At 45.7% G+C, this 17,526-nt stretch overlaps 1 protein-coding gene across 1 annotated transcript in view; it reads right to left on the reverse strand.

Annotated features, from left to right (window-relative positions):
- Positions 1 to 267: 267 nt before the first annotated feature.
- The window catches only part of LOC309966111 (solute carrier family 23 member 1-like), a gene marked incomplete at both ends in the record, with an annotated part of 44,447 nt that continues 27,188 nt past the window's right edge, over positions 268 to 17,526 (reverse strand). Inside the window, 8 exons of the mRNA XM_082846047.1 lie at positions 268 to 524; positions 1,802 to 1,897; positions 3,274 to 3,382; positions 3,786 to 3,950; positions 13,225 to 13,473; positions 14,303 to 14,464; positions 15,557 to 15,677; positions 16,601 to 16,782. Of these exons, the coding sequence (XP_082702173.1) occupies positions 268 to 524; positions 1,802 to 1,897; positions 3,274 to 3,382; positions 3,786 to 3,950; positions 13,225 to 13,473; positions 14,303 to 14,464; positions 15,557 to 15,677; positions 16,601 to 16,782 (1,341 nt within the window). The remainder of the gene's footprint in view (positions 525 to 1,801; positions 1,898 to 3,273; positions 3,383 to 3,785; positions 3,951 to 13,224; positions 13,474 to 14,302; positions 14,465 to 15,556; positions 15,678 to 16,600; positions 16,783 to 17,526) is intronic.

The raw sequence follows: 17,526 nt of genomic DNA on the forward strand, positions 1-17,526 counted from the left end.
TCAAAATACTGCCAGGAGGACTGGTTTACACTGGAGATGGGAGGGCTGGAGCATGGTGGAAGGAAGCAGCTTGAGGCCAGACCTCAGTGACTAAGTGACTCGGTCAAAGCATGCTTGTCATGGTCTTAATCTAATACTTATTTGGCTGCCACCACGTGCGGGGTGCAGAGGTACTCGAGAGGGCAGGGTCCCCCATACGTGAGTGGGGAGCTCAGCACATTGGGTGGGGGGATAGTGAAGCCTCTGGGACGTGCAGAAGGAGCGTTCTTACATCCTGGTGTCTGTGGCGCCCTTGGGTCGCTCTTCTGAGGGGTCCCGGGAGCAGAGCGTCAGCTGGCTCACCCCCACCTCACCTCTCCCACCACGTTCCAGCTTGGGCCAGAAGGGGAGGCACCGGGTGCAGGAGGATGCGCAGAACCTGGTGCCGATCCCCCAGGGGAGGCTGTAGACCTCCGAAATCTTCGTAGTCTCCTCAGACTTCTGGATTTGATTCCACGCCAGGAGGCCTCTCTCCTCCAGGCTTCCTAAAGGGAGCCAGCAAGCAGTCAAGCCTGGGCCCTGACGGAGGGGGCGGAAGCCTCTGGCCCCCCCTGCAGGCACTCACGAGGCCTCGTCTCAGTGCCCTGCACCTGCCAGCAGCCCCTCCTCCCCCTCCAAGCCCGTCCCAAGAATCAGCTCAGCTCAACTCAGCTCATCATCAGGTGTTCCCTGAGCTCCGGGGTACGACCTTCTACGAACCACTGTTCTTTCCTCATCTTCCAGAGCGGACCTTTCTATATTTCAGTGTTTCTGGAATGCAGATGCATTTTACATTTGGTGGAGAGAAGAAATGTGGGAAATGGAATACCACGAAGCAGGAGCTATCACAGAGGTCCTTTCAAGGGGCCATGGGAGGATCAAGAAGGGAGCACTGAAAGCCACCAGTGAGGGCAGCTCTGCGCTCTTCACCTCAGCGCTCATGGGCTTCGTTTGCTCATCATCACACTTACTTCCCTGTACTGTTATGGTCTGTTGTCGTGTCTCTCTCCCCTACTAGCCTGTGAGTTTCTAGAAGGCAGGGGGGCATGTCTTGCAGCCCTTTGTGTCCTCAATACAGAGCACCTGGAACACAGTGTACTTGCTGTGGTTTTTATTGGAATATGAATAAATGAACACATGCATTCTCTCCCTTGTCAGCTAGACGGCAGGCTCTAAGAGAGCTGGGGCTATGTCTTTTGCTTTTTGCTTCTGGTGTATTTCTCACCTTAGGGTCCTTTTATGGGCTGAATTGTGTCCCCCCCCAAAAAAAATCATGTTGAAGCCCTAACCCCACAAACCTCAGAATGTGACTGTATTTGGAGATAGAATCTTTAAAGTGGTGATTTAGTTAAAGACGTAAAGATGAGGTCTTTAGGGTGGGCTCTAATTTAATCTGACTGGTGTCTTTATAAGAAGAGGAGATTAGGACACACAGAGAGACACCAGAGATGCACACACAGGAAGGAAAGGCCATCCGTCTGAAAGTCAAGGAGAAAGGCCCCAGGAGAAACCAATCCTGCCAACACCTTGTTCTTGGACTTCTAGCCTCTGGAACTGTGAGGAAATACATTTCGGTTGTTTAAGCCTCCTAGTCTGTGGCATTTTGCGATGGCAGCCCTAGAAAGCTAGTACAGGCCCATACACCCCACCCAGATGCAGGGCCCACTCAGGGTATGCTGTGGCCAGTCTTACATGAGAACTGGGGCTAGAGAAGCAATGTGGGTGACCCAAATGCTGACCATCTACCCAAACTGCCAGCTTACAGAGCAAAGGTGAGCCCTACCAGGGATGGTGTTGTCCAGTAGAAAGCCCAGAAATCCACCAACAAACATGCCCGTGGTCAGCAGCACCTGGATGACCTGGTCCAACTGCAGAATCCCTAGAGTGAAGAGAGAAGTGACAGGGATTAAAAAATGGGCAGAGGGGGCTTCCCTGGTGGCGCAGTGGTTGAGAGTCTGCCTGCCGATGTAGGGGACGAGGGTTCGTGACCCGGTCTGGGAGGATCCCACATGCCGCGGAGCGGCTGGGCCTGTGAGCCATGGCCGCCGAGCGTGCGCGCCCGGAGCCTGTGCTCCACAACAGAAGAGGCCACAACAGTGAGAGGCCCATGTACGACAAAAAAAAAAAGGGCAGAGGATCTGAATAGAGATTTTTCCAAAGAAGATATACAGATGGCCAATAGGTACATGAAAGGTGTTCAACATCACTAATCATCAGGGAAATGCAAATCAAAATCACAGTGAGATATCATCTCACCCCTGTTCGGCTTTTACCAAAAAGACAAGAACTAGGAAGTCTTGGCAAGGGTGTGGAGAAAAAGGACCCTTGGGCACTGTTGGCAGGAATGTAAATTAGTGCAACCACTATGGAAAACAGTACGGAGGTTCCTCAAAAAATTAAAAATAGAACTACCATATGACCCAGTAATTCCACTCCTGGTTATTTATCCAAAGAAAATGAAAACACTAACTCAAAAAGATATATGCACAGCCACCTTCACTGCAGCATTATTTACAAGAGCCGAGATATGGAAACAACCTAAGTGTTCATCAATGGATGAATGACTAAAAAAAATGAGGTATATATTTACAATGGGTATTATTCAGCCATAAAATCTGGCTATTTGCAACAACATGGATGGAACTTGAGAGCATTATGCTGTGGCATGAATCAGATAGAGAAAGACAAATACTGTATGATCTCACTTATTATATATAGACTGTTAAAAAAAAAAACTCATAGAAAAAGAGATCAGATTTGTGGTTACCAGAAGCAGGGGGTGTGAGGAGGAGGAATTGGAGGAAGGTGATCAAAAGGGACACACTTCTGGTTATAAGATAAATAAGTACGAGGGATGGAATGTACAACATGACGACTATGGTTAACACTGCTGTATGATATATAGAAAAGTTGGTAAGAGAGTAGATCCTAAGAGTCCTCATCACAAGGAGAAAATTTTTTTTCCCATTTCTTTTTATTGTGTCTATATGAGGAGATGGGTGTTAACTAGACTTATTATGGTAGTCGTTTCACAATATATGTATGTCAAACCTTTATGCTGTATACCTGGGACTCATACAGTGATGTATGTCAATTATATCTCAATAGAACTGGAAATAAACAAGTCACGGTGATGTAATGTACAGCATGGTGACTATAGTTAATTTTTTAAAAAAGTGACAGGAATTCCCAGGGACCAGGAACCCCACCAGCTCTGCCCCTGGAGTGGTCACAGTCTAGAGGATGGAGAATCACCTGTGTGGAGCCTCTCCGGGTTCTTGTTCACCCAGTTGGGAACAGCAAGCCCACAGTAGATGGAGAAGCCAAAGACAAAGATGTTTCTGGACGAGTTCATGTCCACGTACTGTAGGAGAGAGGCCCCCACAGCAGAGCCGGAACGATCAGTACCTGTATTGCACATCAGTCAAACACCCGCCCATCCAGCACCCCCCCCCCCCCCGCCACTTGAGACTGGAGGGGGAGGCTGGGCTCAGAGGGCACAGGTTCTCAGACAAGTCCCGACTCCCACTTGACCCTGGGAGCTGAGTGGTCTGGATAATCCAATTCAAACTGATGCAATTTTGTTTTTCAGAAATTCGGGTGCTTCTGGTTATTTCTTTCTCCCATTTGGGGCCAGTGCGGTTTCTGGGACTGAGGACTCCCTTCCCCTCCTCCCTTGTCCCCACCCTGTTCCATTCATCTCCATCCCCATGGGCTCCTTTCAGGAGATGCAATGCTGCTGCTTTCCTAAGGGTGCCTTGCCTCACCTGAAGATTGGAAATCCCCACGGCAGTGATGACCCCAAACATCACCAGGAACATGCCTCCGATCACAGGGGTTGGGATGGTGGCAAACGCAGCCCCGATCTTCCCAAATATGCCCATCAGGAGCAGCACGCAGCCCGCCGCAACAATCACCATCCTGCTCCCTACCTGTAGCACTCAGGGAGATGGGGGAGAGATGAGGAGCTCAGCACCAGCTGGGTCACACACCCTGGAGGCCTCTGCCCTGCTCCTGGGGCATCACAAACAATGGCTCCAGGGGACCCACAGGAACAGCATCGACTGACCCAGAAATGGCCCCGCTCTACTCCACACATGGTGCTGGCGAAAGCATGAAGGTGTGACCTTGGGTCCCAGCCTCTGCCCTCACCTCTCCTCTCTGCTGCTCTCATACGTGTCTTCAAGTCCTGACTCCAATGCTCCTTCTCTAGGCAGACTTTATAGTGAGGCAAGAAGTCTCTCTTGGGAGGGAGTGGCCCAATGCTTAAGAATGGGGTTTGAGAGCCAATCCCAACTCTGCCTCTAACTAGCTGTTCGGCTTCACGCAAGTTATCTAACCTCTCAAAATGTCAGCCTCCAAATTTAACAGGTGGGATTAATAATACTTACTTCACAATCTCATTTTAGGAGGACAGCATTACCTTGATACCAAAGCCAGATAAGGACAGAAAAGAAAAGAAAGTACTGTGTGGGTTCACTTATATGCAGATTTTTTTTTCAACAGTAAATACTGTAGTACTAAACAATCCATGATAGGTTGAATCTGTGAATGTGGAACCACAGATACGATGGAACCATGGATATGGAGGGACCACATGTACAGAGGTCCAACTATAAGTTATACACGGATTTTCGACTGCAAGGAGGGTTGGTGCCCCTAACCCCACCCCACTCCCCACATTGTTCAAGGGTCAACTGTACAGACCAATATCCCTGATGAATATAGAGGCAAAAACTATCAACAAAATGTTAGCAAACCAAATTTAACAGTACATTAAAAGGATCATACACCGTGATCACCTGGGACTTATCCCTGGGATGCAAGGATGTCTCAACATGTGCAAATCAATAAATGTGATACACCACATTTATAGAATGAAAGATAAAAACATATGGTCATCTCAATACACACAGAAAAAGCATTGGACAAAATCCAACATCCTTTCAGGATAAAAAAACTTTCAACAAATTAAATATAGAAGGAATGCACCTCAACACAATAAAGGCCATATACAAAAAGCCCACAACTAACATCATACTCAATGCTGAAAGGTTGGAAGCTTTTCTTCTAAGATCAGAAAACAAGACAAGGGTGACAACTCTCACCACTCCTATTCAACATATTACTGGAAGTCATAGCCATAGCAATCAGGTTAGATAAAGACATAAAAGGTATCCAGGGCTTCCCTGGTGGCGCAGTGGTTGAGAGTCCGCCTGCCGATGCAGGGGACACAGGTTCGTGCCCCGGTCCGGGAAGATCCCACATACCGCGGAGCGGCTGGGCCCGTGAGCCATGGCCGTTGAGCCTGTGCGTCCGGAGCCTGTGCTCCGCAACGGGAGAGGCCACAACAGTGAGAGGCCCACATACTGCAAAAAAAAAAAAAAAAAAAAAGGTATCCAAATCAGAAAGGGAGAAGTAAAATTATCTTTATTTGCAGATGATATGATCTTATATATAGAAAATCCTAAAGACTCTACCAAGAAATTGTTACAACTAATCAATGAATTCAGTAAAGTTGCAGGATACAAAATCAACATACAGAAATCAGCTGCATTTTTCTACACTAACAATAAAACATCTGAAAAAGAAATAAAACAATCCCATTCACAATAGCATCAAAGACAATGAAGTACTTAAGAATGAATCTAACCAAGGAGGTGAAAAATATAAGACTGATGAAAGAAACTGAAGAAGACACAAATAAATGGAAAGGTATCCCATGTCATGACTGGAAGAATTAATATTGTTAAAATGTCCATACTACCCAAAACCATCTACAGATTCAATGCAATCCCTATCAAATTTCCAATGGCATTTTTCACAGAAGTAGAAAAAAAAAACCTAAAATGCTTATGTAACCACAAAAGACATCAAATAGCCAAAGCAATCCTGAAAAAGAAAAATAGAAAAAAAGCTGGAGGCATCACACGTCCTGATTTCAAACTATACTGCAAAACTATAGTAATCAAAACACTATGGTACTGGCATAAAAATAGACACATAGACCAATGGAACAGAACTGAGAGCCCACAGATAAACCCATGCATATATGGTCAACTAATACTTGACAAGGGAGCCATGAAAACTCAATGGGGAAAGGATAGTATCTTCAATAAATAGTGTTGGGAAAACTGGATAACCACATGCAGAAAACTGAAATTGAACCACTATCTTAACACCGCTCACAAAATTTAACTAAAAATGGATTAAATACTTAAATGTAAAACTGAAAACTGCAAAACTCCTAGAAGAAAACACAGGGAAGCTTCTTGACATTGGTCTTGGCAATGATTTTTTAGGATATGACACCAAAAGCACAAGCAAAAAAAGTGAAAATCAGGAACTTCCCTGGTGATCCAGTGGGTAAGACTCTGTGTTCCCAGTGCAGGGGGCCTGGGTTCGATCCCTGGTCAGGGAACTAGATCCCGCAGGCATGCCACAACTAAGAAGTCCGCATGCTGCAACAAAGATCCCTCATGCTGCAACTAAGACACAGCTCAGCCAAAAATAAATAAATATAAATCTTTTTTTTAAAAAAGTGAAAATCCAAAAGTGGGACTACATTAAACTAAAAAGCTTTTGTACAGCAAAAGAAACAATCAACAAAATGAAAAAGCAACCTATTAAATGGGAGAAAATATTTGCAAACTGTATAGTTGGAAAAGGGTTTCATATCTAAAATATATAAAGAACTCATATAATTCAATAACAACAACAAACAATTTTAAAATGGTCAGAGGAACTGAATAGACTTTTTTTTCCAAAGAAGACATACAAATGCCAACAGGTACATGAAAAGATGCTCAACATCACTAATCATCAGAGAAATGCAAATCAAACCCACAATGAGATATCACCTCACACCTGTTAGAACGGCTATCATCAAAAAGACACAAGGTAACAAGTGCTGACAAGGATGTGGAGAAATGGGAATCCTGTGCACTGCTGGTGGGAATGTAAATTGGTGCAGCCACTATGAAAAATGCTATGGAGATTCCTCAAAAAGTTAAAAATAGAACTACCATATGATCCAGCAATTCCACTTCTGGGATTATCCAAAGAAAATGAAAACACTAACAAAAAAATATGTGCACCCCCCCACCATGTTCATTGCACCATTATTTACAATAGCCAAGGTATGGAAACAATCTAAGTGTCTGTCAACAGATGAATGGATAAAGAAGATGTGGTATGTACAATGAAATATTATTAAGCCATAAAAAAGAATGAAATCTTGCCATTTGTGACAACACGGATGGACCTTGCGGGCATTACGTTAAGTGAAGTAAGTCAAACAGAGAAAAACAAATACTGTATAATATCATATACATGTGGACTCTAAAAAAGCTAAACTTGTAGAAGTAAAGAGTAGAATGGTGGTTACCAGGGGAAATGGGGAGATGTTCATCAAAGAGTACAAACTTTCAGTTAGAAGATGAATAAGTTCTGGGGACCTAATGCACAGCATGGTGATTATAGTTAACAAAAATGTGTACTTCAAAGTTACTAAGATAGTAGATCTTAAATGTTCTCACCACAAAAAAGAAATGGTAATTATGTAATGTGATAGAGGTGTTAGCTAATGGTGGTAATCATATTGCAATATATAAGTGTATCAAATAAACACATTGTATACCTAAATTTACACAATGTTATATGCCAAGTGTATCTCAATAAACCTAGGGGAGGGAATTGATGTGCCTGGGGCACAGTGATGCAGGGTGAGAGACAGGAGATGGGATGGAAAGCAAGGAAGGGACTCTGTCATGAAGTACTTTAAGGGCCATGGAAAGGAGTTACGATAAATTCCAAAGACAAAGCATAAACAAAACGTAGTATATACATGCAATGGAATATTATTCAGCCTTAAAAAGGAAATAAATTCTGACACCTGCACAACATGGATAAAACTTGAACATTAAGTGAAATAAGCCACCCACAAAAAGACAAATACGGTATGAGTCCACTTATATAAGGTACCTAGAGCAGTCAAATTCATAGAGACAGAAAGTAGAATGGTGGTTGCTAGGGGCTGGGAGAGGGGGGAATATGGAGGTGTTGTTCAATTGGTACAGATTTCAGTTTTGCAAGAGAAAAGAGTTCTGAAGATTGGTTGCACAACAATTTGGATGTACTTAACTCTACTGAACTATACATTTAGAAATGGTTAAGAGGCTAAATTTATGTTACATGTATTTTACTACAATTAAAAATAATAAATCCAAAGACAAAGGAGACTCAGTAGAGTTGTGTCAAGCAGGGTAGTGACATGATGTGATTTACATTTCAGAAAGTTCCCTCTAGGAACCCTCCTACACTGTTGGTGGGAATGTAAATTGGTGCAGCTACTATGGAAAACAATATGGAGGTTTCTCAAAAAACTGAAAATAGAGTTGACATACGATCCAGCAATCCCACTACTAGGCATATATCTGGACAAAACTCTAATTTGAAAAGATACATGCACCCTTATGTTCACAGCAGCACTATTCACAATAGCCAAGACATGGAAACAACCTAAATGTCCATTAACAGATGAATGGATAAAGATGTGGTGTGTGTATACAATGGAATATTACTCAGCCATTAAAAAGGGTAGTGTTATTTGCAACAACATGGATGGACCTAGAGGTTATCATACTAAGTGAAGTAAGTCAGACAGAGAAAGACAAATACCCTGTGATATCACTTATATGTGGAATCTAAAATAGGACACAAATGAACTTATCTACCAAAGAGAAACAGACTCACAGACATAGAGAACAGACTTGTGGTTGCCAAGGGGGAGCAGGTGTGGGGGAGGGATGGCTTGGGAGTTTGGGATTAGCAGATGCAAACGATTACATATAGAATGGATAAACAACAAGGTCCTACTGTATAGCACAGGGAACTATATTCAACATCCTGTGGTAAACCATAATGGAAAAGAATATGAAAAATAATGTTATATAAAACTGAATCACTTTGCTGTATAGCAGAAACTAGCACAACATTGTAAATCAACTATACTTCAATAAAATAAGTTTTTTTAAAAGTTCCCTCTATAAGTCACTTCATTATTATTAATTGATATATTTTCTCAATTAGGACAAATTAGATTTTCTCAACAAGCAATTATCATGGATTATGTGTAAACTATGATTCCTCCTTCATCTACTGGAGGTTCATTAAGATACAAAACAGAGACAAGGCTCCTCCCCATGGTATTATACAGCATTAACTGGTCCAAAATCAAGGATCAGTTGTGCTAGAGTCACTATTAATTGCTATCACCTGGTTTGCATAGGGTTTCTCGAGCAGCTAGGAGTTTGGGAATGCTAAAGAAGTACGTTTCACCCGCTTAGAGCAGCTATTAGATCTGGAAATAAAAAGTTTCTACAAAGGTTAAAAAAAAAAACCACTATGCTGTGAAGATTATGGGCTCTGGTCCACATCCCATCCCAGTACCAGGCACACACAGCTGTCACACGCTGGACAGTAATGATTGTTGTGCTAGTCAAGGGTTGTATCTAGGGTTTGAGTGACAGCTACCAGTGAGACAAAAATGACCTCTGACCTGGAAGCATTCAGCCTCATCCTCAAAAGTTGGAGTTGTGCTGCAAATGTCTGAATATCCCATCATAAGTCTATTATCAATGAATGTGTTTAGGTAGTTCTTGGACCTCTTCTCATGCATTTGTTTCTACTCCCAGTCCTTAAAAGATACTCTATGTGACAGACTCTAGGTCTGTCCACCTCATTACAAATAGCTCAATTTCGTTTCTTTTTATGGCTGAGTAATATTCCATTGTATATATGTGCCACATCTTCTTTATCCATTCATCCGATGATGGACACTTAGGTTGTTTCCATCTCTGGGCTATTGTAAATAGAGCTGCAATGAACATTTTGGTACATGACTCTCTTTGAATTATGGTTTTCTCAGGGTATATGCCCAGTAGTGGGATTGCTGGGTCATATAGTAGTTCTATTTGTAGTTTTTTAAGGAACCTCCATACTGTTCTCCATAATGGCGAGGTGGATGGACCTAGAGTCTGTCATACAGAGTGAAGTAAGTCAGAAAGAGAAAGACAAATACCGTATGCTAACACATATATATGGAATCTAAGAAAAAAAAATGTCATGAAGAACCTAGGGGTAAGACAGGAATAAAGACACAGACCTACTAGAGAATGGACTTGAGGATATGGGGAGGGGGAAGGGTAAGCTGTGACAAAGCGAGAGAGGCATGGACATATATACACTACCAAATGTAAGGTAGATAGCTAGTGGGAAGCAGCCACGTAGCACAGGGAGATCGGCTCGGTGCTTTGTGACTGCCTGGAGGGGTGGGATAGGGAGGGTGGGAGGGAGGGAGACGCAAGAGGGAAGAGATATGGGAACATATGTATAACTGATTCACTTTAAAGCAGAAACTAACACACCATTGTAAAGCAATTATACTCCAATAAAGATGTAAAAAAAAAATACAGATCTTGCAATAGGGAAGAGATATGGGGACATATGTATATGTATAACTGATTCACTTTGTTATAAAGCAGAAACTAACACACCATTGTAAGGCAATTATACTCTAATAAAGATGTTAAAAAAAATAAAATAAAAAAAGATACTCTAGTGTAGTTTCAGTTTTGCAAGATGAAAAAGTTCTGGAGATCTGTTGCACAGCAATGTGAATACACTCAATACTACTGAACTGTACACAAAAATAATTAAGATGGTAGATTTTATGTTATGTGTCTTTTACCACAATTTAAGCATTTTTTTAAGATACTCTAGTGTCAACAACTTGAAGTCCATTAATGCAGCAATAAAGTAGCAGATTCGGCCTTTGCTTATTTTTCTTTCCAGTTTAAGAGCTAATTTATTTAACTGTCTTCATTAGAAGACAAGTGATAGGAATTAACCACATCAAAATAACTTTTTTTGTTTACAACCCTAGCAATGAACCGTGCCTTTGTGGGAACAAAGGCATGCTTCTAAGCACAATAGATCAACTTGTCAGGTTCAACCAATACCCTTTGCATATAATAATGGTCTCATAAAGATGGCAGGTCACCCCCAATCCTACTACCACGGAATTTATCATGCAGCCCTGGGCATCTTTTGGTCTCAGGATTCACATCTGGGCTGGGAGCCATGACACCCTAGAAAAGTGATGGGAGATCTTTGGCCTTCAGCCTGATTTCTCCGGACTGACCAGGGGAGAACCAAGAATAGGTCAGAGCCCATGAATGCAGATGCAACACGGGGCCACAAGGGGGAGGTGTGAGTCCAAACCAGAGTTAATGGGTCTGCTGGATTTGTAGCCTGTTTGGTGTCTGTGTATCTTTTCTTGCCTGCTCTTTCCCTCTCCTGTAAAGGGTCTTAATTTAGAAATGATACATCAAAAAATTTTTTGTTCTGTTTATTGAATATAATTTTCTGTTCTGCGTGAGATATCTTCCCTTCAGCAAGAAAAATATTTGCTGCTTTATACTTACACAGGCCATTCCCACATTTCTGTGTGGGTCAGTGGCCCTCACGTGGAAAAATGTTCCTCTCACTTGCACCGAAGGTCTTGAAACTTTGGGGAAATGTCAAAGAGTCCACAGTGTCCAAGCACATAGAATTTGCCGTAGGGTTGGGTGCTGGCTCTGCTGTTTGCTCACAGATTTTAACTCTCACTATGGGCCAGAGGCCATGCAGGGTACAGAGGTAGATAGGTCCAAGGGAGCTATCAGAAAATACAGGGTGGGGATGTGGGTGGAGGAAAGTGAGTACTTTCCAAAACTCACTTCACTTGTGCTGGGAAACACCGTACCTATGCACTGAAGCATACAGGAAAGCAACATCGTAATAATATTCTTTTCTAAGTCACCTTAGAAAGCACCATCTTGGGGACTTCCCTGGTGGTGCAGTGGTTAAGAATCCACCTGCCAATGCAGGGGACACGAGTTCCATCCCTGGTCTGGGAAGATCCCACATGCCACGGAGCAACTAAGCCCATGCGCCACAACTACTGAGCCTGCACTCTAGAGCCCGTGAGCCACAACTACTGAAGGCTGCGTGCCTAGAGCCCGTGCTCCGCAAGGAAAAGCCACCGCAATGAGAAGCCCGCGCACCGCAACGAAGAGTAGCCCCCGCTTGCCGCAACTAGAGAAAGCCCACGCACAGCAACAAAGACCCAATGCAGCCATAAATAATAGTAAGAAGAAGAAAGCACATCTTGAAGAATTCTTGCTGACCTCATGAGGCTTTCCTGTGGAAAATGGGAGCCTGGAAGAGATTTTAAGCAGGGACTAATTTAATTGGGTTCTAGAAAGATCCTTGGGCAGCCATGTGGTAGCTAGATTAGAGATGGGCAAGATCCTGGGAAGAGACAGTTAGGGATACTGCCATGTCCAGGTGGGAGATGATAAAGCTGTGATACTGGGAATGGAGACAAGAGGACAGGAGGGCAGCACGCATGCTGAGAAAACAGAATCCACTGTGAGAAGCACACAACAGAGAGAAGTTAAGGATGACTGGGTGAATTCATGAAGACAAGGTTTACGGGAGAAGTAGTAAGGATGGGGGCATGGACTGAGCATAATAGAGGCCATTCTGAGTGTGAGGTACCCTTAGGACATTCAGGTGGAGGTGACCACAACCAAGAAGGTCAAGTATAGTAAGCAAAATAAAGGCTCCTCAAAGATGTCCATGCCCAACCCTGTGAATACGCTACCTTAATGGCAAAAGGACTTTGCAATGTGATTAAGGATTTTGAGGTGGACGGAGTAGCCTGAGTCATCCAGGTGGGCCCAGCCTAATTACATGCATCCTTATGAGCAGGTAATCTTTCCCAGCTGTGCTCAAAGGGAGACGTGACTAAGGAAGAAAGCTCAGAGAGACGCCATGTTGCCGGCTGTAAAGATGGAGGAAAGGGGCCAGAGCCAAGGAATGTGGGCAGCCTCTAGATGATGCAAAAAGCAAGGAAACGGACTCCCCCTGTAACCTCCAGAAAGGAGCACGGCCCTGCCAGTCCCTTCACTGTAGCCCTGAGACCCGCACTGCAGTTCTGACTTCAGATCAGTAAAATAATACATCTGGGCTGTCGGAAGCCATCACGTTTGTGATAATTTGTTGCAGCAACAATAAGAGGCTAAGACACTGATGACAGATTCAGGTACCCAGGCTGCCCACCCACCACCCCACCCCCGGGGCCACTGTCAGCAGCCTTACCCTGGTGATGCCCAGAGCGCCGACATTCTCGCTGTAGGAGGTGGTGCCGTTCCCCGTACCCCAGGCCCCTGCCAGCAGGCAGCCCAGGCCCTCGATGCCGATGCCTCGGTTGATGGCGTGCTTCGGAGGGGGTGGTGCCCCCACCAGGCGGGCACAGGCATAATAATCGCCTACTGACTCCACCATTGAGGAGATCACCCCCGCGACGATCCCAAAGACCCCAGCCGGGCTGATGGTGGGGAGGCCCCACTGCCCTGAAATTGCAGCGCAGAGGGAATGTTCATCCGTAAGATAACAGGCTGCTGGACCCCAAATAATTCCCTTGCCAGAGGGTTCTCCGGAAGGCTTTAAAGACCAGGCAACATGTCTTCCAACCCAACAGCTGTCCTGAAGCTTTGTCTCAGGCTCCTGCCCTCCCGTGCCTCCCTGAGGGTAGGTCAGAGGCCCTGACCTTGAGGTCACAGTGCACAAAAAGAACCAGAAACCGGGCCTCTTTCCGGGAAGGCCTTGAAGCCTTTTGAAGGCTTCCGGGATTCTTACTCAGGGAGGTCCTGGCTCCCCAGTCCATGAGGCCAGGACCTCCTCACCCCTACAACTGGAACGTGGTTATTCTCACACCCTGAGCCAAGAACTGCAGGGAAAGGAGATGCCCTTGACCAGCAACCCAGAAATGTTCTAATTCAGTCCCAAGCCTCCCTTGTGTGGGATCCACCAGTTCCACGAGGAGACCCGAAGGTTGGCTAAGAGGTCAGGATCCCTCTGTGCTTTCCCCACCCCCAGTGGATGGGGCCTGAGCAATGTGGAGGAGGGGATGAGGCATGCGGGCCAGGAAGGAGGTAGGGCTGGGAGAGGGAACCTTTGGTCTGCCACCCCCAAAGCACTCTTAGGACCACCCAAGGGTCTCCTTCCTCTCTTAGGGGTCTCATATGGACTCCGTGGGGCCTGTCCCTCCTTGCCAGATCCCTTGGAGGAGATCCCGTCCCGGCTCTACTCACTTCCCCCTCTGGTGCCTGAGCCCCACGGGCAGCCCTGGGAAGCATATGCCCCAGGCAAGATGGGCCCCGGCGTCGGCCGTCACGTTACCTGGGTAAGGGAAGCGAAACCAAGGAGCCTGGCTCAGGACGTCGCCTTTGGTGTCTGTGCGGGCCAGGTACCCGTAGGCTGCAGGTGCCGAGGGGAGGGCGTCGGTGACTGTGAGCACGAAGCACAGCAGCCACGAGATGCAGAGCGCCAGCAGCACCTGCCGGAGGGAGGGAGGCGCCCTTCATACTGGGCCCCCCCCTGCACCTGCCCACACCTCCCAGAGAGGGTGGGTGAAGGAGGGAGTCGGGAAAGCTCTTTGAGATGAGGAGGTGTTGGGCTACAAACCCTTCCAGTGACAACAGGAATCCGCTGTGTCAGTGGATAATGAACACATTACGGGAATAGAGAAACTAAACTGTGGGGAGACCTTGTGTCAAGTAGAGGCAGAAATGTCTAGGAAAGTGGACACAGCCTGGTCAGAAGGATTGCAGTCTGACTCCCTTTCTATTGCTTGCTGGTCCCATGACCCTGGATCAAATTCCCTGAGCCTCAGTGTCCTCATCTGTACAATGGAATTACAACCATTGCTCTGCAGAGCCTGAGGCTCAGATATACTGTGAGGTCCTCAGATATACTGACTTTTAATCTCCGATTGTAGAACCCCTGACATCAGCCTTTTTAGCAATGTCCCCAGGTGATTCTTAAGCATACCGAACTTTTGAACCACTGGCCTACAGGATTGCTGAGGGATCAATGAGATCACTATGTGGAAGTAACTTTTTATAATGCAGAATGTATTTCACAGATAAATTGAACCTGAAAACACATTTGTGTGGTTGGCAATGGCACCTACTTGACAGAGTGGAGCAAATTCAACAGAGAAGGCTCTGAAAAAGGAGACACCATCATTGTCAGCAGGATCTGAATTATCCAGGAGCCAATGAGAAAGAACCTGATCTAAGCAACTTGGCCCTTAGTTTTGCACCTTTAGCGGTGAGCCTGGCTGTCTCCCCCAGTGCCATGCTATGAGGACGGCCCAGGGACACGAGAAGACTGTCCCACAGCGGTGCCCAGGGCAGCAACCTGGGGCGAGTTCTCTACTCCTGGGAGAGAAGCAATGAGGGAAGATCTGGGATGGCATTACACCAAGGCTCCCACCACCCACGGGGCAACGAAGGGAGGCTCAGGAGGAGAGGCCGCTGCAGGTGGAGAGCATTTGACTTGGGGGCCATCTGGGAGAGCAACAGGCTGTCCCTCACTCTCCAGGTGAGTCAACTAAGAATGGCAGAGGGTGGGGAGCGCTTCTTACAGGGAAGACCTGAAACAGGTAGAACTTAGAGGTGTGACACTTCTTCTCTCTTCCGTAAACAGGCACAGGCACCGCGATGTTTTTCAGGTACTGAGAAAACAGCACGATGAGGAAGATGGTCCTGAAACAGAAACAAACCACACCCAACCTGGCAAACTTGGGCTCATCACGAGAGCAACGGTCCGGGAAGGCGTGCCATCACGTGTCTCTGGGACCATGGGGCAGTGGCTGTGCTGCGAGGGTCCCCATCTAGGCCCTGCTCTGCAGTGTAGGCAGCATCCTGCCAGTTCCGAAAAGGTGGGCAGGCCCCTTTCAGAGGCTGCTGGTGGCTGAAGAGGAACAGTGGGCAGGGGCCTGAGAAATAAGCATGGCAGCTGCACAGATCCAGACTGAAGCCAGTGAGGCCAGAGTCAGGCCACCTTCTCTCCCAGGTGGTCCTGCAGGTCCTTGCGGTCAGACCACAACAGACAGAGTGAATGAGCGTGTCCAGGGTCATGCCCAAGTCCCTTCAAAGCTCTGTTTAAATGCTGAAGGCCTCTTTTTCTGGGAAGCCTTCCTGACACCACCCCCCACCCTCGGCAAGCTGGCTGTCACCACCCCATTCCCTGAACCAGCCGGCACACTGTGACTCTCATCACTGTCTCCTGGTGTCACAGGCACTTGGACACAAGTCTTATCCCTCTACTACGCTACAAAATGCTTGAGAGCTGGGGCCGTGTCTTTGCACTCTTCCCAGGTGCTGGAGGTTTACAAATATTTGCTCAGTGAAAACCTAGGAGGCAGGGGACGGGTAGCATCAGCTGTCTGTGAACCCTACGCTAAGTATGTTTATACCCTGCCTGTGATGAACTTATTGTCTGTGAGGACTGACAACATAAGAAATAGTAATAATACATTCTAAGTAGCCATTTCCCTGCTTTTAAGGTATCGTGATGTTTGTGAAAGTATTTGTAAACCACCAGAGTTTGCCAATATCCAGGACTCACTCTTCTTACTGGGTAATCTTCCTCCAAAGACGGCCCACCTTCCCCAGAGGGTGCTTACATGGCAGCAATCCCCCAGTGGATCCCGGCGTCATTGCCCGCAGAATCGAAGAGAGGCAGGGCCACCAGGGAGATGGTCGGAGCAATGGTCAAGGGGCCGATGAAGCGCATGAGGAAGCCAATGAGGCCTGAGAAGCCCACCAGCATCTGGACACAGGAAGCAACCATGATGGCTCCCTGCAGCTGAAGAGGAAGCATGGGGCTCAGCACCTGGGAGCCTGTGGCGGGGCCACCCAGATCGGTGGTACCTTCAGAGGCAGTGCAGGGGCAAAGCAGGACCCCAGAGGAACTGAGGGAAGGTGAGCTCGGACCTCACTCCTCTCTCCAGTCCTCTATTTCCAACTGTCTGTTGGACATTTTCACCTAATGTGAAGTTTTTCAGGAAGTAGATTTCAAGATTATCTATTGATCACAGTGATAATGTGATGACTCGTAATACTGGCATCACCCAGTTATGTATTGAACATCTTGCTGATTTATTTGTCTCTGTTTTCCTACTTTCTATTGCAGAGGTTGGCAAAGGTTTTCTGTAAAGGATCAGAGAGTGAATAGTTGAGGCTCTGTGGACCGTACAGGCTCAGCTGAAACTTTTCCAGGCAAGATGGAAAACAAATGAGCTTGACTGTGTTCTAATAAAACTCCACTGATAGGCACTGAAACTTGAATTTCCTACAATTTTGACGTGTCATAAAATATTATTCTTGGATTTCGTACAATTTTGACATGTCATAAAATATTATTCTTGAATTTCTTACAATTTTGACATGTCATAAAATATTATTCTTGAATTTCGTACAATTTTGACATGTCATAAAATATTATTCTTCTTTTGATCTTTTTTCAACCATTTAAAATATAAAACCATTTTTAGCTTGCAGGCTATAAAAAAACAAACAAACAAACAGAAAACAGGCAACTAGCCAGATT

The sequence above is a fragment of the Leucopleurus acutus genome (genome assembly GCF_964270905.1).
Source record: "Leucopleurus acutus genome assembly, chromosome: 9".
Lineage (NCBI taxonomy): Eukaryota > Metazoa > Chordata > Mammalia > Artiodactyla > Delphinidae > Leucopleurus > Leucopleurus acutus.